The 22,290-nt window shown below is 41.3% G+C and overlaps 1 protein-coding gene across 1 annotated transcript in view; it reads right to left on the reverse strand.

Moving 5' to 3' along the window:
• Positions 1-22,290, reverse strand: part of pias1a (protein inhibitor of activated STAT, 1a) — a 67,842-nt gene that overhangs the window by 9,450 nt on the left and 36,102 nt on the right. Inside the window, exons 3-8 of the mRNA XM_058381946.1 lie at positions 12,973-13,057; positions 12,460-12,507; positions 12,267-12,357; positions 11,961-12,095; positions 2,877-2,982; positions 60-133 (exon numbers count right to left, since the gene is read on the reverse strand). Coding sequence (XP_058237929.1) covers positions 60-133; positions 2,877-2,982; positions 11,961-12,095; positions 12,267-12,357; positions 12,460-12,507; positions 12,973-13,057 — 539 coding nt within the window. The remainder of the gene's footprint in view (positions 1-59; positions 134-2,876; positions 2,983-11,960; positions 12,096-12,266; positions 12,358-12,459; positions 12,508-12,972; positions 13,058-22,290) is intronic.

The following is a 22,290-nucleotide window of genomic DNA, read 5'->3' on the forward strand; positions in this document are numbered from 1 at the left end:
GAAGGATGCGTAACACAACGTTTGTGTGTGTGTGTGTGTGTGTGTGTGTGTGCACTTACCGGACAGAGTAATGACACTCGCAAACTGGTGGTGGCAATTTCACTGTCAGGATCTGCTGTTAGCTTTTCTTTGACTGCAGAATAGAGGTAAGAATGAGAGTATTCAGTGCGATTTTATTTGTATGGCGCTTTTAACAGTAGAAACGGTCACAAGGCAATTTTACAGAAACACAGATGGAGATCCCTAATGAGCAGCCAGATGTGACAGTGGCCAGGGAAAAAATTCCCGCGATGACATATGGAAGAAACTTTTGAGACGAACCAGACTCACTGGACATGTCCATGTTTGTGAATATTTGATATTTTTAATACCAAAATTAGCCATTTTAATATTATTATTATTAATATTATTATTACTATGTTATAAACATTATTATTAGCATTACTACGTAGTAATTATAAAAAAAAAAAGAAAAAAAAAAGTGGTGAACCTGCTGGTTCAGTGTATTTGAAAACTGAAAGTTTAGATTCATGAAAACACAATTTAGGACAAAAAAGGTGCAGCACCACCCACATCTGTATCAACATAACACATTTCACTGATAACAAATGACTCAGTATTACGCAGTATTTTTAGCCCAGTGTTACCGTAAACATATATTTTATTGTTTTCCAAGGAAATGCACACGAAATTAGGCTGAATAGAAAATATAGCTAAGGAACAGGACATATCAGAGTTAGAAATAATGATTTTGATGGAAATGATGAACGTTTTCTTCAAACTTTGCCTTTCATCACCTTTGCAGCAATTACAGCCTGGGCATTCTAGCTGCCAATTTCTCAAGATAATCTGATGATATTTCACCCCATGCTTCCTGGCGCTTCTCCCACAAGATGGACTGAGAGTAAATGATTCAGTGCTGAAAAAATCTTTCGCTTCATGCGTACTAAGGTAGACCATATCATACAGCGGTTTGTCTCGGTACGAGTTGAAGCTTTGTGAGGTAAGGGGTAAAGGGGGTCAAATTTGAGCTTGATTACTCTTTAATTACTGCTGCAAGGCATAAAATCCAAAGCAGGATGACACAATCCCTTCACCTCCTCCTCTCTCTCTCTTCTCACTCTCTCTCTCTCAACCTGTATGAAACCATTTCGTTCATCTGTATGCAACCAACTGTGTAGCAAGTTAAGTTAACTCCCTGCCTCATGAGGACATGAAATGATGTTTAAAATGGGATGTAACAGCGTGTGTTGTCTTTCGAGGAGTATAATACAGAATACTACAGTGCCACTGAGAGGACTATAGTGAATAAAGCTTTTAATGTTTTGTGTTACGCGTTTGTGTGGCGGTTTAAAGACTTGGAAGAGGGTTATTCGTATAAAAACGGAACAGAAATGCCTATGCCTTGTAGGCAACAGCTTAAAAGACTGTTCCAGTGGGATTTTCTTTTATGCCTAATCTTTATCTCCTCCATCTGTAGTCTGTGTGTGATTACCATAGAAAAGAATTCGGGCATGCCTCTGTACCGTTCGTTTGTCTATAAAGGAAAAGGTTTCAGAATTTGTGCTTATCACTGCAAATGTATACAGGACAATTCTACTTACTGTACTTACTCTAAGTATAGCTTCAGGAAAATATAAACGTGATTGAACGTCATCGGTCCCATTTGAGCAGATAACGTATCACATAAATGACCAGACGAGAACTAGACAGGTTCTTGAGCATACACTTCGATCCTCAGCCACAACAGCAGAATCTTGCTAACACGTCGTTTATCCGAGTCTCATGGCAGCATGGTAATAAATTAGAAGAGCATGCTATTTTGTACAACTACCCAGCGCCCAGGTGCTATCAGTCTAGGATTTGCAACCCGCTGCAGCAATTACACAAGCATTCTTTTAGCACTAACAAGGCAGCTGAAGACAGTTTATAGGCTGCTACATGCAATATGGGGCAATTTGAGCATTTCAAACACTGAATAAATTATCACATCTATTCAGATTTTTTTATGCAGACCATAATAAGATAAGACGCTGATGTGTTTACTTCAGATATGTCAATTAAAGCTTTAGATCACAGTACTATTAGATTGTTGAATCTGACTGGTCAGAAGGTGTTGACTAATTTTCTGCAACTCTTATTATAGTGCAGTGGCAAAAGACGGGTTTATATCAATGCGCTAGTTCTATCATATTATAATATTATATTGTTTCACACGGAACTGAAAACTGAAACAGATTTTTAAACATGTTAAAGAAATATGTATAATCATTTGATATGGTGATATTTTTTTATAAGAATATGCTTGGTTAAGATCTTTTTAGAGGAAGTCTCCAGTGGCAGTGTTTTGTAACAGTCAGATTTAACACAGTCACTTTAGGTCTTAGTCGTTTTCTCAGTAATGTGACGAACAGAATTCCCATCGTTTTAATCTAAGCTTTAAGAATTTTGACAATTTTGTCCAATTTTCCTGTTCACCTTGGATAAGATGCCTCATGAAAAAACTCAGAGATAAACAGCTCTTTCTAGAAAGTTGTTGGAGATTAGTGGTTATTATAGCTTATCAGGTGAATCATAGCTACAGTAGGTGTGATCAATGGTGTAAAATAACCTGTACATTTTTATAAGGAGTCCAGTGAAGACACAGGCCCTTGTATGAGTTTCAGTGCCAATATTTCACCAAATGCCATATGGCCTGCTTATACACAGATTCAGCAATGCTTTCACCATAGTGTGGCATTGCCCAGTCTTCACGGGCCACCAGATTTAAGTTAGTTACCCACTTTAAGGCAGATAAAATCATCAAACTATGCAAAATGCTCTAGGAATAAATTTGTTGATCTAATTCGGGTTGAACAAAGGCTGAGTTTTCTTACTGAGCGCTCTGGAGTGGTCTGGGTTTCTGATGCCTTTGGCACGGAGTCTCTGTAACAGCGCTGTAGACGACTGCTGCTTCACCAGATACACAGCCATGGAGTAACTCTGTAAAACACACGCAGCACTATAAATGTCTGACCGGGGTTATGAATGTGTAATGATTGTTTAAGCAGTCCATGATCTTAACAATGCAGTGTTAAGCTATTTGTTGGGATCTGTGCTGTTTTAGAAACAATAAAACTGTGTACACGCAGAATATCTAATCAATATGCAGTGTAGAACTGTTACTAATGAGATGATATCTCTTTTCATCCATACAAGCTTCTCATTTAGCAGCTACAGTCATCCAGCAAGGGCATGACCACAACAATCATAATTCACAAACCACTAACTGTAAAATGCCAGATCATCTTTTATACAGTGCATTAATGCATAAACTAATATATATAGGGCACTACAGATACAGTTTGCCTCTCACACACTTTTTATGCTAAAGAGAACAAAATCTGAAGCATTATTTCACACTAAAGGAATGTCACATGCATGTTCAGGCACATGCCGTATTAAACATCAGTGATGAGGGTATTTTGTCTATAAAAACGCACTCATGCTTTGAGCTCGAGCAGTTTGCTGAAGGAGCAGATGAGAAGCTGTGTAAAATGCAGACATCTAATTTGAGTAGTGGTATTAATCGAGACTTTCTCAATTCTATTTGCATTTATTGATACTGGGCCAAATAATGAATTCATTACGGATTAAATTGGTCTTCGTGTTATGACTTGAAGACAAAAGTGTCTATGCCTGTGCACTGGGCTGAGGCAGTTTGTGGCAAAATTATTCATTACATGGATAACAAATTTATCTGTAGTGCAGCCTGTAATCTATTAAACGGCACAATGTATTTCAAATGAACAATGAAAAGATACAGTGCAGGACTCAAATCAACATTTGATGAATAATATAAGAATCACAGTGGATTATGGGGATGAATTCCAATCCTATATACACACACGTTATGTTTAGCAAATCCTTTGTATTAGACAAGTGCCTTCCTGAAGTCTTTAAGCCATAGGCATCATCCAGACCTATTTTAGTTCCCATTTGTACTGGGGGCTTTTTTTGTCCCCTCTCATGCATATAAAACGAATAGCTGTTAGTCCAGGGCCTTTTGCTCCCTAAAATAAGTGCATCATGTCCATACATGTCTATAAAATCAGTCACTGTTTCATTTCATGTACTGTGCTAGAGTACAGAGTCAAACCTGCCTTAATATCTAAATGCAGAACAGAATAGAGGCAATATGCTGATGTGTGCTTTAGGGATTTAAAGAATGCAATAAAACTAAATTTCTATTCACTGCACTTTGCAAAAATTCAAGAAACATCATGACAGCTGCAAGACATCTGTCCTGCACCAGACACAGACTCTCTGTCTCTCTACAGATCAGTGCACAGTCTCTAATGATCTCAGTCTCTAATGATCTCTGTGTCTATACAGATCAGTACACAGTCTCTAATGATCACGGTCTCTAATGATCTCAGTCTCTAATGATCTCTTTGTCTCTCTACAGATCAGTGCACAGTCTCTAATGATCTCTGTGTCTCTACAGATCAGTACACAGTCTCTAATGATCTGTCTCTAATGATCTCTGTGTCTCTACAGATCAGTACACAGACTCTCATGATCTCTGTGTCTCTACAGATCAGTACACAGTCTCTAATGAACTAAGTTTCTAATGATCAGTACACAGTCTCTCATGATCTCTGTGCCTCTACAGATCAGTACACAGTCTCTAATGAACTAAGTTTCTAATGATCAGTACACAGTCTCTAATAATCGCTGTGTCTCTACAGATCAGTACACAGTCTCTAATGGTCTCTGTGTCTCTACAGATCAGTACACAGTCTCTAATGATCTAAGTTTCTAATGATCAGTACACAGTCTCTAATGGTCTCTGTGTCTCTACAGATCAGTACACAGTCTCTAATGATCTAAGTTTCTAATGATCAGTACAGTCTCTAATAATCTCTGTGTCTATACAGATCAGTACACAGTCTCTAATAATCGCTGTGTCTCTACAGATCAGTACACAGTCTCTCATGATCTCTGTGTCTCTACAGATCAGTACACAGACTCTCATGATCTCTGTGCCTCTACAGATCAGTACACAGTCTCTCATGATCTCTGTGCCTCTACAGATCAGTACACAGTCTCTAATGAACTAAGTTTCTAATGATCAGTACAGTCTCTAATAATCGCTGTGTCTCTACAGATCAGTACACAGTCTCTCATGATCTCTGTGTCTCTACAGATCAGTACACAGACTCTCATGATCTCTGTGCCTCTACAGATCAGTACACAGTCTCTAATGATCTCTGTCTCTAATGATCAGTACAGTCTCTAATAATCGCTGTGTCTCTACAGATCAGTGCACAGTCTCTAATGATCTCAGTCTCTAATGATCTCTGTGTCTGTACAGATCAGTGCACAGTCTCTAATGATCTCTGTGTCTCTACAGATCAGTACACAGTCTCTAATGATCTCTGTCTCTCTACAGATCAGTGCACAGTCTCTAATGATCTCTGTCTCTCTACAGATCAGTGCACAGTCTCTAATGATCTCAGTCTCTAATGATCTCTGTGTCTCTACAGATCAGTACAAGTCTCTCATGATCTCTGTGTCTCTACAGATCAGTACACAGACTCTCATGATCTGTGTCTCTACAGATCAGTGCACAGTCTCTAATGATCTCAGTCTCTAATGATCTCTGTGTCTGTACAGATCAGTGCACAGTCTCTAATGATCTCTGTGTCTCTACAGATCAGTACACAGTCTCTAATGATCTCTGTCTCTCTACAGATCAGTGCACAGTCTCTAATGATCTCTGTCTCTCTACAGATCAGTGCACAGTCTCTAATGATCTCAGTCTCTAATGATCTATGTGTCTCTACAGATCAGTACAAGTCTCTCATGATCTCTGTGTCTCTACAGATCAGTACACAGTCTCTCATGATCTCTGTGCCTCTACAGATCAGTACACAGTCTCTAATAATCACTGTGTCTCTACAGATCAGTGCACAGTCTCTAATGATCTCAGTCTCTAATGATCTCTGTGTCTCTACAGATCAGTACACAGTCTCTCATGATCTCTGTGTCTCTACAGATCAGTACACAGACTCTCATGATCTCTGCGTCTCTACAGATCAGTACACAGTCTCTAATGATCTCAGTCTCTAATGATCTCTGTGTCTCTACAGATCAGTACACAGTCTCTCATGATCTCTGTGTCTCTACAGATCAGTACACAGACTCTCATGATCTCTGTGTCTCTACAGATCAGTACACAGTCTCTAATGGTCTCTGTGTCTCTACAGATCAGTACACAGTCTCTCATGATCTCTGTGCCTCTACAGATCAGTACACAGTCTCTAATGAACTAAGTTTCTAATGATCAGTACACAGTCTCTAATAATCGCTGTGTCTCTACAGATCAGTACACAGACTCTCATGATCTCTGTGTCTCTACAGATCAGTACACAGTCTCTAATGGTCTCTGTGTCTCTACAGATCAGTACACAGTCTCTCATGATCTCTGTGCCTCTACAGATCAGTACACAGTCTCTAATGAACTAAGTTTCTAATGATCAGTACACAGTCTCTAATAATCGCTGTGTCTCTACAGATCAGTACACAGTCTCTAATGGTCTCTGTGTCTCTACAGATCAGTACACAGTCTCTAATGATCTAAGTTTCTAATGATCAGTACACAGTCTCTAATGGTCTCTGTGTCTCTACAGATCAGTACACAGTCTCTAATGATCTAAGTTTCTAATGATCAGTACAGTCTCTAATAATCGCTGTGTCTCTACAGATCAGTACACAGTCTCTAATGATCTGTGTCTCTACAGATCAGTACACAGTCTCTAATGAGCTAAGTTTCTAATGATCAGTACACAGTCTCTAATAATCGCTGTGTCTCTACAGATCAGTGCACAGTCTCTAATGATCTCAGTCTCTAATGATCTCTGTGTCTCTACAGATCAGTACACAGTCTCTCATGATCTCTGTGTCTCTACAGATCAGTACACAGTCTCTCATGATCTCTGTGCCTCTACAGATCAGTACACAGTCTCTCATGATCTCTGTGCCTCTACAGATCAGTACACAGTCTCTAATGAACTAAGTTTCTAATGATCAGTACACAGTCTCTAATAATCGCTGTGTCTCTACAGATCAGTACACAGTCTCTAATGGTGTCTGTGTCTCTACAGATCAGTACACAGTCTCTCATGATCTCTGTGCCTCTACAGATCAGTACACAGTCTCTCATGATCTCTGTGCCTCTACAGATCAGTACACAGTCTCTAATGAACTAAGTTTCTAATGATCAGTACACAGACTCTAATAATCGCTGTGTCTCTACAGATCAGTACACAGTCTCTCATGATCTCTGTGCCTCTACAGATCAGTACACAGTCTCTAATGAACTAAGTTTCTAATGATCAGTACACAGTCTCTAATAATCGCTGTGTCTCTACAGATCAGTGCACAGTCTCTAATGATCTCAGTCTCTAATGATCTGTGTCTCTACAGATCAGTACACAGTCTCATGATCTCTGTGTCACTACAGATCAGTATACAGTCTCTCATGATCTCTGTGCCTCTACAGATCAGTACACAGTCTCTAATGAACTAAGTTTCTAATGATCAGTACACAGTCTCTAATAATCGCTGTGTCTCTACAGATCAGTACACAGTCTCTAATGATCTCTGTCTCTCTACAGATCAGTGCACAGTCTCTAATGATCTGTCTCTAATGATCTCTGTGTCTCTACAGATCAGTACACAGACTCTCATGATCTCTGTGTCTCTACAGATCAGTACACAGTCTCTCATGATCTCTGTGCCTCTACAGATCAGTACACAGTCTCTCATGATTTCTGTGCCTCTACAGATCAGTACACAGTCTCTAATGAACTAAGTTTCTAATGATCAGTACACAGTCTCTCATGATCTCTGTGCCTCTACAGATCAGTACACAGTCTCTCATGATCTCTGTGTCTCTACAGATCAGTACACAGTCTCTCATGATCTCTGTGCCTCTACAGATCAGTACACAGTCTCTCATGATCTCTGTGCCTCTACAGATCAGTACACAGTCTCTAATGAACTAAGTTTCTAATGATCAGTACACAGTCTCTAATAATCGCTGTGTCTCTACAGATCAGTACACAGTCTCTAATGGTGTCTGTGTCTCTACAGATCAGTACACAGTCTCTCATGATCTCTGTGCCTCTACAGATCAGTACACAGTCTCTCATGATCTCTGTGCCTCTACAGATCAGTACACAGTCTCTAATGAACTAAGTTTCTAATGATCAGTACACAGTCTCTAATAATCGCTGTGTCTCTACAGATCAGTGCACAGTCTCTAATGATCTCAGTCTCTAATGATCTGTGTCTCTACAGATCAGTACACAGTCTCATGATCTCTGTGTCACTACAGATCAGTATACAGTCTCTCATGATCTCTGTGCCTCTACAGATCAGTACACAGTCTCTAATGAACTAAGTTTCTAATGATCAGTACACAGTCTCTAATAATCGCTGTGTCTCTACAGATCAGTACACAGTCTCTAATGATCTCTGTCTCTCTACAGATCAGTGCACAGTCTCTAATGATCTGTCTCTAATGATCTCTGTGTCTCTACAGATCAGTACACAGACTCTCATGATCTCTGTGTCTCTACAGATCAGTACACAGTCTCTCATGATCTCTGTGCCTCTACAGATCAGTACACAGTCTCTCATGATTTCTGTGCCTCTACAGATCAGTACACAGTCTCTAATGAACTAAGTTTCTAATGATCAGTACACAGTCTCTCATGATCTCTGTGCCTCTACAGATCAGTACACAGTCTCTAATGAACTAAGTTTCTAATGATCAGTACACAGTCTCTAATAATCGCTGTGTCTCTACAGATCAGTACACAGTCTCTAATGGTCTCTGTGTCTCTACAGATCAGTACACAGTCTCTAATGATCTAAGTTTCTAATGATCAGTACAGTCTCTAATAATCTCTGTGTCTATACAGATCAGTACACAGTCTCTAATAATCGCTGTGTCTCTACAGATCAGTACACAGTCTCTCATGATCTCTGTGTCTCTACAGATCAGTACACAGACTCTCATGATCTCTGTGCCTCTACAGATCAGTACACAGTCTCTCATGATCTCTGTGCCTCTACAGATCAGTACACAGTCTCTAATGAACTAAGTTTCTAATGATCAGTACAGTCTCTAATAATCGCTGTGTCTCTACAGATCAGTACACAGTCTCTCATGATCTCTGTGTCTCTACAGATCAGTACACAGACTCTCATGATCTCTGTGCCTCTACAGATCAGTACACAGTCTCTAATGATCTCTGTCTCTAATGATCAGTACAGTCTCTAATAATCGCTGTGTCTCTACAGATCAGTGCACAGTCTCTAATGATCTCAGTCTCTAATGATCTCTGTGTCTGTACAGATCAGTGCACAGTCTCTAATGATCTCTGTGTCTCTACAGATCAGTACACAGTCTCTAATGATCTCTGTCTCTCTACAGATCAGTGCACAGTCTCTAATGATCTCTGTCTCTCTACAGATCAGTGCACAGTCTCTAATGATCTCAGTCTCTAATGATCTCTGTGTCTCTACAGATCAGTACAAGTCTCTCATGATCTCTGTGTCTCTACAGATCAGTACACAGACTCTCATGATCTGTGTCTCTACAGATCAGTGCACAGTCTCTAATGATCTCAGTCTCTAATGATCTCTGTGTCTGTACAGATCAGTGCACAGTCTCTAATGATCTCTGTGTCTCTACAGATCAGTACACAGTCTCTAATGATCTCTGTCTCTCTACAGATCAGTGCACAGTCTCTAATGATCTCTGTCTCTCTACAGATCAGTGCACAGTCTCTAATGATCTCAGTCTCTAATGATCTCTGTGTCTCTACAGATCAGTACAAGTCTCTCATGATCTCTGTGTCTCTACAGATCAGTACACAGTCTCTCATGATCTCTGTGCCTCTACAGATCAGTACACAGTCTCTAATAATCACTGTGTCTCTACAGATCAGTGCACAGTCTCTAATGATCTCAGTCTCTAATGATCTCTGTGTCTCTACAGATCAGTACACAGTCTCTCATGATCTCTGTGTCTCTACAGATCAGTACACAGACTCTCATGATCTCTGCGTCTCTACAGATCAGTACACAGTCTCTAATGATCTCAGTCTCTAATGATCTCTGTGTCTCTACAGATCAGTACACAGTCTCTCATGATCTCTGTGTCTCTACAGATCAGTACACAGACTCTCATGATCTCTGTGTCTCTACAGATCAGTACACAGTCTCTAATGGTCTCTGTGTCTCTACAGATCAGTACACAGTCTCTCATGATCTCTGTGCCTCTACAGATCAGTACACAGTCTCTAATGAACTAAGTTTCTAATGATCAGTACACAGTCTCTAATAATCGCTGTGTCTCTACAGATCAGTACACAGACTCTCATGATCTCTGTGTCTCTACAGATCAGTACACAGTCTCTAATGGTCTCTGTGTCTCTACAGATCAGTACACAGTCTCTCATGATCTCTGTGCCTCTACAGATCAGTACACAGTCTCTAATGAACTAAGTTTCTAATGATCAGTACACAGTCTCTAATAATCGCTGTGTCTCTACAGATCAGTACACAGTCTCTAATGGTCTCTGTGTCTCTACAGATCAGTACACAGTCTCTAATGATCTAAGTTTCTAATGATCAGTACACAGTCTCTAATGGTCTCTGTGTCTCTACAGATCAGTACACAGTCTCTAATGATCTAAGTTTCTAATGATCAGTACAGTCTCTAATAATCGCTGTGTCTCTACAGATCAGTACACAGTCTCTAATGATCTGTGTCTCTACAGATCAGTACACAGTCTCTAATGAGCTAAGTTTCTAATGATCAGTACACAGTCTCTAATAATCGCTGTGTCTCTACAGATCAGTGCACAGTCTCTAATGATCTCAGTCTCTAATGATCTCTGTGTCTCTACAGATCAGTACACAGTCTCTCATGATCTCTGTGTCTCTACAGATCAGTACACAGTCTCTCATGATCTCTGTGCCTCTACAGATCAGTACACAGTCTCTCATGATCTCTGTGCCTCTACAGATCAGTACACAGTCTCTAATGAACTAAGTTTCTAATGATCAGTACACAGTCTCTAATAATCGCTGTGTCTCTACAGATCAGTACACAGTCTCTAATGGTGTCTGTGTCTCTACAGATCAGTACACAGTCTCTCATGATCTCTGTGCCTCTACAGATCAGTACACAGTCTCTCATGATCTCTGTGCCTCTACAGATCAGTACACAGTCTCTAATGAACTAAGTTTCTAATGATCAGTACACAGTCTCTAATAATCGCTGTGCCTCTACAGATCAGTACACAGTCTCTAATGAACTAAGTTTCTAATGATCAGTACACAGTCTCTAATGAACTAAGTTTCTAATGATCAGTACAGTCTCTAATAATCGCTGTGCCTCTACAGATCAGTACACAGTCTCTCATGATCTCTGTGCCTCTACAGATCAGTACACAGTCTCTAATGAACTAAGTTTCTAATGATCAGTACACAGTCTCTAATAATCGCTGTGTCTCTACAGATCAGTACACAGTCTCTAATGGTCTCTGTGTCTCTACAGATCAGTACACAGTCTCTAATCTAAGTTTCTAATGATCAGTACAGTCTCTAATAATCGCTGTGTCTCTACAGATCAGTACACAGTCTCTAATGAACTAAGTTTCTAATGATCAGTACATACTCTCTAATGATCTCTGTGCCTCTACAGATCAGTATAGTCTCTAATGATCTCTGTGCCTCTACAGATCAGTATAGTCTCTAATGATCTCTGTGCCTCTACAGATCAGTACACAGTCTCTAATAATCGCTGTGTCTCTACAGATCAGTACACAGTCTCTAATGATCTCGGTGCCTCTACAGATCAGTACACAGTCTCTAACTAAATTTAATTAAAGCCTCACCCTCCCAATTTCCGATGTCCAGGACACCACAATGGTGTTGGGGACAGTGGTGGACAGCCTGATCAGTGAGGTAATGTTAATGGGTCTGCTGGGACGCTTTGGTTCAACTCCATTTTTGGTAGGAGGAAGGTACCCCTGAGGACAAACACACAAAGACTGAATTGAATAAAGAGCATTTCATTGTTTCAACTGTAAAACTCTTTTTCTTTATTGTACAATTATTTCTTATCTTATTTGAAAAAATATTTAGATATGCATTTCTCATATTAATGGGAAACTGCATGGAGTTGTATTCTCTTTTCATACCGGAAGGTTGCATGGTTTTCCATTGACTTTTACACAGAGGTTAGGAGGAAAGTGGTCTTCTTGAGGACAGCTGGTTTCTGATAAGCAAAACCTATATACAGGGGACATGAATTATATTTTTAACACTAACATTTACAAATGCTTAAAATTTGTTGGTATCAGGTCCCTGACATGAACAATGCAGATCACTTACCTTAACTGTACTTGTACCGTGAAGTCACATTTGGTCCCCGAGATGTCCCTTGAAAACAAAACCCCAATAATATCTTTAAACATAATAAACTAAAAAGGACATATTACACTACTATCTACACAATTCTACAATTCCTAAACTTTATAGAAATTTTCATTAATGTTTTTTGTATCTTCCTGAGACCCCACTGAGAACATCATAAATTCTGTGTGTGTGTGTGTGTGTGTGTGTGTGTAATTAAAGATTATAGTTTGTGTCCCAGGAGGCTGTGGGACAATAACTGGAAGTATAACTGATTTACACTGAGTATACTGAATTTTATTATTGCATTTGGTTGGTATCACCATTAAAACAGGGGCCTTGCATCCAGAGAACGTAATTTAAATACTGCAAACAATTGAATAAAAATACAACTTTTAAAGCATAATACAGCTAGTGTAGCACATTGATGTGCAGACAAACCCAAGTGCACTGGAGCGAGACATTTTAATTACGCTTTAATGAGCAACTTACATAGAGCTGCTGATCTGTTGGACTTGCTGTGGTGTTAATGCAAAAGCAAAACACGTTTCCTGAAAGCGCTGACTGCTGTCTGAAGCTGAGAAGGAGCAAAAAGGAAACAGAGACGCATCACAATCCGAGAGAAATCATTTTAAAATCACATAAACACACTGTACAAAGAAAAAAAGGGTGCGTGATTGTTCGACTGGTTTTATTCTCCATGGCTGATCCTGTTGATCACAAACATCAGCAAAAAAAAAAAAAAAAAAATACCTTCTCTGCTCATCGTAACACAGTAATATAACACCTAATCCTCTGATCCCGAATACTAAAAGGTTTCCCATTTCTAACCAAAACTATGCTTTACAACAACACTGGAAAGACGATCTCTTTAAAGGTATGCGCATACACTTCCAGGAAAGTGCATGCCAAAGCCCATTACGAATCCGAGCGGTTTGAGGATGAAAAGAACAAACAGAACGCTTCTGACAAATGATGTGCATGTCTGGGATTTGTTATTGTGTCTCGAAATGCTTATTACACTATAATTAATAAAAGCTCTGTACTGTGACATATTTAAAAAGCACTGGTGTAGGAGTGTTCCAGTCCTTTCTTGTATAAACACAGCCATCACTTTCCATCTGCTCACTTGAGAAGAAATATTGTATGTTTTAAATATTTTAAGTGTGAATCAAAAAAAGAAGAAGAAGAAGAAGAGGCCAATATTGAAGGACTCTATGAACAACCGTTCTGAGTCACACTGCCATGCAGCCCTACTTTGAACTGGAGATTAATTATTCATACAAGCTTCAGCAAAAGTATTGGCAAAAGTGAGAGTGGAGAAGAATATGGGTGAGCAAGAACTTTCACACAGACTTTTCCATGCTGTATGCCAGCATATTTTTGTTATTACAATCTATATTTGTTTAAAAAAAAAAAAAAAAATCCAATTACTCTTTTTTTACGATTACGTTATGTTTGGTCTACGTACCAAGATTTTTGCATCCAGAAGAATGCATGTTCTGTTAATAGCATCCTAAAGTTGCTTACAAATGCAACAAACAATGCATGCTGGGCAAAAAAATAGGTTTTGAACCATTAATCATACAACTAAACAAGGGGCGCAGCTAAAAAAAAAAAAAAAAAGCAACCCACGCTTGTATCACTGTAAACTCTGCAATGCCAGAGGCTGAGCAAGGAAAACGGTTCCCTCACTGATTTGGTGTGCCGTTATTGCAGCATAGTCACACACACCAACCTATACGTTTTGTGGACACCTGACCATCACACACATATTGGCTTTGCTGTTACTATCATCTTCATTCTTCTGGAGAATAATGGTGGGGATTTGTGTCCACTTAGCCACATGAGCATTAGTGAGGTCAGGCACGGATGTTGGTCATGGAGGCCTGGTGTGCAGTTGGCATTCGGAATGATCCCAAAGGTGTTCGGTGTGGTTGAGGTCAGGGCTCTCAGCAGGCCACTCGAGTTCTTTCACTCTAACCATTTCTTCATGAACCTCGTTTCGTGCATGCTGGAACATGTTTGGGCTTAATTCCAGTGAACTGAAATTGCAATGCTATAGCGTATGTTAGACAATCTATACAACTGTATGCTCCCAATAGCCATACACTAATGCTCACTGACACTCAGTCAGTCAACAACAGCCACACCTCGCTGATACACTGATACCTTAATAGCACTCAAGAATCTCCACGTGACACTCGATGCTCATCAGTGCTGACTGATACTCAATGACACCTCACTAACACCATAACACCTCATCTAACAGTCACAGCTGCTCACAAATATACTGACACCTCATTGACACCCTAACACCTCACTAACACCCCCCCCCACACACACACACTAACACCGTGACACCTCACTAACACTCGCAGACACACACTGATACCCTAACACCTCACTGACACCCTAACACCTCACTAACACTCCCCCCCACACACTGACACCCTGACACCTCACTAACACTCGCAGACACACACTGATACCCTAACACCTCACTAACACTCCCCCCCACACACTGACACCCTGACACCTCACTAACACCCTAACACCTCACTAACACTCCCAGACACACAGCAACACCCTAACAGCTCAATATCACTCAAAGACACAGACTGACACCCTAACACCTCACAGAGACTCATTGACACCTCACTGATGCTTGCAGACAATGATACGTCAATGACTAGGGTGTCACTGAAGTGTGAGGTGCGATTGTCTCACCACTTCCTCACCAACAATCACAGACATTCACTGACACCCTAACACCTCACCAACACTCACACAATACTCAGTGACACTCACTGCCATATCATTGACACCCAAAGCCTCACCGCAGTGACACTCTGAAATACCCTACTAACATGCCACTGGCACTCTGACACCCCACTGACACCCTTACACTTCACTAATGCTTGCAGACACTCAAATTAAACTCATTAACACTAACTTACACCTTGCAGACATTCACCTCCACTCACTGACATTCACCTCCACTCACTGACATCTCACTGACATTCACCTATACTCAGTAAAATGTCACTGACATTCACCTCCACTCACTGACATGCACCTACACACACTGACACATCACTGACATTCACCTCCACTCACTGACATGCACCTACACACACTGACACGTCGCTGACATTCACCTCCACTCACTGACATTCACCTATACTCAGTAAAATGTCACTGACATTCACCTCCACTCACTGACATTCACCTATACTCAGTAAAATGTCACTGACATTCACCTACACTCACTGACATTCACCTATACTCAGTAAAATGTCACTGACATTCACCTCCACTCACTGACATCTCACTGACATTCACCTATACTCAGTAAAATGTCACTGACATTCACCTCCACTCACTGACATTCACCTATACTCAGTAAAATGTCACTGACATTCACCTCCACTCACTGACATTCACCTATACTCAGTAAAATGTCACTGACATTCACCTCCACTCACTGACATTCACCTATACTCAGTAAAATGTCACTGACATTCACCTACACTCACTGACATTCACCTATACTCAGTAAAATGTCACTGACATTCACCTCCACTCACTGACATCTCACTGACATTCACCTATACTCAGTAAAATGTCACTGACATTCACCTACACTCACTGACATTCACCTATACTCAGTAAAATGTCACTGACATTCACCTCCACTCACTGACATGCACCTACACACACTAACACGTCGCTGACATTCACCTCCACTCACTGACATTCACCTCCACTCACTGACATTCACCTACACGTCGGTGACATTCACCTCCACTCACTGACATTCACCTCCACTCACTGACACGTCGCTGACATTCACCTACACTCACTGACATCTCACTGACATTCACCTATACTCAGTAAAATGTCACTGACATTCACCTCCACTCACTGACATCTCACTGACATTCACCTATACTCAGTAAAATGTCACTGACATTCACCTCCACTCACTGACATTCACCTATACTCAGTAAAATGTCACTGACATTCACCTACACTCACTGACATTCACCTATACTCAGTAAAATGTCACTGACATTCACCTCCACTCACTGACATCTCACTGACATTCACCTATACTCAGTAAAATGTCACTGACATTCACCTCCACTCACTGACATTCACCTATACTCAGTAAAATGTCACTGACATTCACCTACACTCACTGACATTCACCTATACTCAGTAAAATGTCACTGACATTCACCTCCACTCACTGACATCTCACTGACATTCACCTATACTCAGTAAAATGTCACTGACATTCACCTCCACTCACTGACATCTCATTGACATTCACCTATACTCAGTAAAATGTCACTGACATTCACCTCCACTCACTGACATCTCACTGACATTCACCTATACTCAGTAAAATGTCACTGACATTCACCTACACTCACTGACATTCACCTATACTCAGTAAAATGTCACTGACATTCACCTACACTCACTGACATTCACCTATACTCAGTAAAATGTCACTGACATTCACCTACACTCACTGACATCTCACTGACATTCACCTATACTCAGTAAAATGTCACTGACATTCACCTACACTCACTGACATCTCACTGACATTCACCTATACTCAGTAAAATGTCACTGACATTCACCTCCACTCACTGACATGCACCTACACACACTGACACGACGCTGACATTCACCTCCACTCACTGACATTCACCTATACTCAGTAAAATGTCACTGACATTCACCTCCACTCACTGACATGCACCTACACACACTGACACGTCGCTGACATTCACCTCCACTCACTGACATTCACCTCCACTCACTGACATTCACCTCCACTCACTGACATTCACCTATACTCAGTAAAATGTCACTGACATTCACCTACACTCACTGACATCTCACTGACATTCACCTATACTCAGTAAAATGTCACTGACATTCACCTACACTCACTGACATCTCACTGACATTCACCTATACTCAGTAAAATGTCACTGACATTCACCTCCACTCACTGACATCTCACTGACATTCACCTATACTCAGTAAAATGTCACTGACATTCACCTACACTCACTGACATCTCACTGACATTCACCTATACTCAGTAAAATGTCACTGACATTCACCTATACTCACTGACATCTCACTGACATTCACCTATACTCAGTAAAATGTCACTGACATTCACCTACACTCACTGACATCTCACTGACATTCACCTACACTCACTGACATCTCACTGACATTCACCTATACTCAGTAAAATGTCACTGACATTCACCTCCACTCACTGACATCTCACTGACATTCACCTCCACTCACTGACATGCACCTACACACACTAACACGTCGCTGACATTCACCTCCACTCACTGACATTCACCTCCACTCACTGACATTCACCTACACGTCGGTGACATTCACCTCCACTCACTGACATTCACCTCCACTCACTGACACGTCGCTGACATTCACCTCCACTCACTGACACGTCACTGACATTCACCTCCACTCACTGACACGTCACTGACATTCACCTCCACTCACTGACACGTCACTGACATTCACCTCCACTCACTGACACGTCACTGACATTCACCTCCACTCACTGACACTTCACTGACATTCACCTCCACTCACTGACACGTCACTGACATTCACCTCCACTCACTGACACGTCGCTGACATTCACCTACACTCACTGACACGTCGCTGACATTCACCTCCACTCACTGACACGTCACTGACATTCACCTCCACTCACTGACACATCGCTGACATTCACCTCCACTCACTGACATCACTGACACTCACTGACACTCACCTACACTCACTGACATCACTGACATTCGCCTCCACTCACTGACACGTCGCTGACATTAACCTCCATTCACTGACACATCGCTGACATTCACCTCCATTCACTGACACTCACCTACACTCACTGACACGTCACTGACATTCACCTCCACTCACTGACACGTCGCTGACATTAACCTCCATTCACTGACACATCGCTGACATTCACCTCCATTCACTGACACTCACCTACACTCACTGACACGTCACTGACATTCACCTACACTCACTGACACGTCACTGACATTCACCTACACTCACTGACACGTCACTGACATTCACCTACACTCAGTGACACAGGCACAGGGATCCTGACTGTTGGTGGCACTACAGTACAGTCTTTTATATTTTGCTGCATATCTCCTACACTAATACCAAACAATCAAGTCTGATCATGATCAAACCTGAAATCCTTATTCAGTGCAAGATGTTCAAAGAAAAAGCAAATTTTGCTAAAACTGACATCGCCATAATAGCTAGAATTATAAATATTTTTGTTGCTGTGAATTATTCTGTTGTTTTTCTCCTTACCAATTTCATCTTACTGTTCTTTAATATTAATAAATTGTATAATCTTAACTGTGGCAATGCCTTTTATCATGCCAATGACTTTGATCTGAACTGAATTGTAAATGAATATGAGAATAGGGGAGGAAGCGGGAGAGCGGGAGGGTGAGTGAGTAAGAAAGGAATGAGCGAGGGGAGGAGAGATTATATGAAGGTGTGATTTTAGGAAGATGGGAGAACAAGAAGGAGTGCAAATGGTGAAAAGAGCACAGGAAGGCGAAAGAGAGAGAAAGTGTGCGTGTGAGAGTGAGAAACACACAGAGACAGAAGGGGGGGATGGAGAGGGAGAGTGGGGGGGGGGTGCATGTGAGGGAGAGAGAAGAGAGAGAGAGAGAGAGAGAGAGAGAGAGAGACAAAGACAGAGAGAGTGAGTGAGTGTGCGTGTGAGTGAGAGTGAGAGAGAGAGAGAGAGAGTGTGTGTGTTTGTGTGTGTGTGTGAGAGAGAGAGAGAGAGAGAGAGAGATAGATAGAGAGAGAGAGTCTTCTCCAAACTCTGTTGAGCATTCCTGGAAATCTGGTCATGTGACCACAGCACCTTTCACTGGAGAACAACAATCAATCGGCCCACAACCAAACACACGCAAACCAGTTAGAGGATGACAGTCACGAAGAGTAGCTGTAACCTAGAACACATGTGAACACGACCACACACACACACACACACCTACTCTGTGTTTATGTGATAAATAAACCATATAAACTATACAACTGAGCTGCTTTACCACCGAGTCCTCCAGTGCACAGTAAGCTGCTGTAGGTAAGAGCAGCAGCCTTAAATATCCAGATCTACTGCAACCACTACTCTCTCCATCTCTCTCACCTCTCTCTCTTTTGATTGCACGTGCACACACACACACACTCCAGTACTTTATTGTGCTTCAATGCAAGCATACCAAATAACAGACACAAATAGTCTCCCTGAAGTCAGAGAGAGAGAAAGCGAGAGAGAGAGATAGAGAGAGAGAGAGAGAGAGAGAGAGAGAGCAAGCAAAAGGTGGGGTGGAGGGATAGAGAGATAGATAGAGTGAGAGAGCTTCCATGTCTCCCAGGTGTTGTTATGATGTTAATTACGGTCTATTTGCATATTCACCAAGGACCACTAATGAAAGGGCAAAATAGGTGCACATACACACATACGTATGCACACATGTGCACACACACACACACACACGCACTCACACACACACACACACACAAACACACACACAGTTTCTCACTCTTACTCCCTCCTTCCTTTCATTCTATGTAGCCCCTTTGTCATATGTCATGGGTGCAATTAATGAACCTGCAGAAGAGGCTCGACAACACATAATTACAGTGATGTGCATTCTCTCAAGCAGGGAGACAGACAGAGAGAGAGAGAGAGAGAGACAGAGAGAGAGACAAAGAGAGAGAGAGAGAGAGAGAGAGAGAGAGAGAGAGCGAGAACAAAATTTGCTGCAGCAAACTGTGAGACAGTGAGGGACATCATCATCATTCCTACTGTTATCAGTGTTATTCCTCCTGATTTTATTTTTGGAACTATGGTTATTGCAATTATCTTCTGTTCCTGGTGTTTACGAACCTTTCTCCAATAATCACTCAGTCATGCCAAAAAAGCTCTTACACTCAACTGCACTGAACAGAGCTGAGGGGGAAAGCGTAGGAAAGACAAAATGAGCAAGAAACTGAAAGAGAGAAAGTAGAAATGGTAGGTGATAGAGGTAGGCAGACTGGAATAGAGGACAAGGGAGAAAAGAAAAGAGAGGTGAATGCCAGAGAGAGGGACGGAATTGAGGCTGAACAGGAAAAAAAAAAAAAAATGAAAAGAAAGGATAATGAATGGAGGGTGAGAGAGTATGGGGAGAGGAAGGAGAGAGATGTGAAGGAGAGAAACAGAGAAATGAGAAAGGGGAAGGCAGGAAGTGAGAGAGGAAGAAGAAACGAGGAGAGAAAAACAGAAGGATGTGGAGAGAAGGCAAGAGAGAGGGAAAGAGAAAAGAAGAAATATCAAGAATGTAAACGAAAGGAAAAACGCTGATGAAAATCAAGGAGAGAGAGATAGAGATAGAGAGAGAGACAGAGTTAGAGAAACAGAGACAGCGAGAGAGAAACAGAGAATCAGAGATAGAGAAACAGAGAGAGCAAGAGAGAGAGAGAGCGATAGAGAGTGCGATAGAGAGCGAGAGAGACAGAGAGAGAGAGAGACAATCAGAGTTAGAGAAACAGAGAGAGCGAGAGAGAAACAGAGAGAACGAGAGAGAGAGAGAGAGAGAGAGCACACATTGCCTGAGCTGGAGTTAAAAATAGCCATGTCGTTCTCTGCCATCTGATGTGTTATTACAATGGGATGCAGAGTTGAAGTGAAGGCCGTGTGTGTTTCAGTCTAAGTCTGAAAGGAACAAAAGTACCTTTTTATCTCATTTCACATTTGTCTCTTCTCTTTATAACGTGAGTGGGTCTGTCAGTTGACTGATAGCAATATTTAAGCCTTTATTTAAGCTCATTATCATCATATCATTAACAATATAAAGCGATGAAAACTCCTGGCTCTCACTGTAGCTCTTCCTCATTCACAGAGCTGCATGCATTTCTTCACCTTCCTTCCTCATCATGCACATGGCAGTGGAGACCAGAGAAACAATTCAACACAGTATAAACAGCAGAAATAAGCAGGTTGTGAGGCTTTTTAATTTTGCCCCCTTTGTGTGTGTGTTTGTGTGTGTGTGTGTGTGTGGTGGTGTGTTCTAGCTGTTGATGGCATGGTACATTGCAGCCTATGATGTAAGAGTTAATCACTATTTTTATGTGAAAAGAGATTACGTGTGGCTGGGTTGATAAGAGGCTGCTGTGTGTGTGTGTGTGTGTTAGACACAGTAGTTTATTTGGCACAGTGTCTGCATGTGTGAGTAGGCTGTTATAAAGAACATCTAGAGTAGTCTAACCAACCCAAGACACACCAACTTCTGAAGATGGTTGAAGGCGACTGGCTGTGTGTTTGTAAATCTTTCTGAAATAAGAGGAACATCTTTCAATGAGATATACAATTTTACTTTTAATAGCACACACACCCCTGTCTGAAATTGTTAATCACAGTGAAAACACTGCTTTCATGCTGTGTATCCAAGAGATGTTTTGCTTTTTTGGTGTATCTAAACTTCTTGACAGGCGTAGAGGACATGCCTCCCTCCCTGGGAGCCTCCTTAATTGGGAATGATGGGCAGAAAGGACACACCTCCTTTACTGAGACTGACAGGCACAGAGGACAAACCTCCTTTACTAATACTGACAGGCAGAGAGGACACACCTCCTTCACTGACAGGCACAGAGGACACGCCTCCTTTACTGATACTGACCGGCACAGAGGACACGCCTCCTTCA

This window comes from Hemibagrus wyckioides, linkage group LG27, assembly GCF_019097595.1.
Source record: "Hemibagrus wyckioides isolate EC202008001 linkage group LG27, SWU_Hwy_1.0, whole genome shotgun sequence".
Taxonomy (NCBI): domain Eukaryota; kingdom Metazoa; phylum Chordata; class Actinopteri; order Siluriformes; family Bagridae; genus Hemibagrus; species Hemibagrus wyckioides.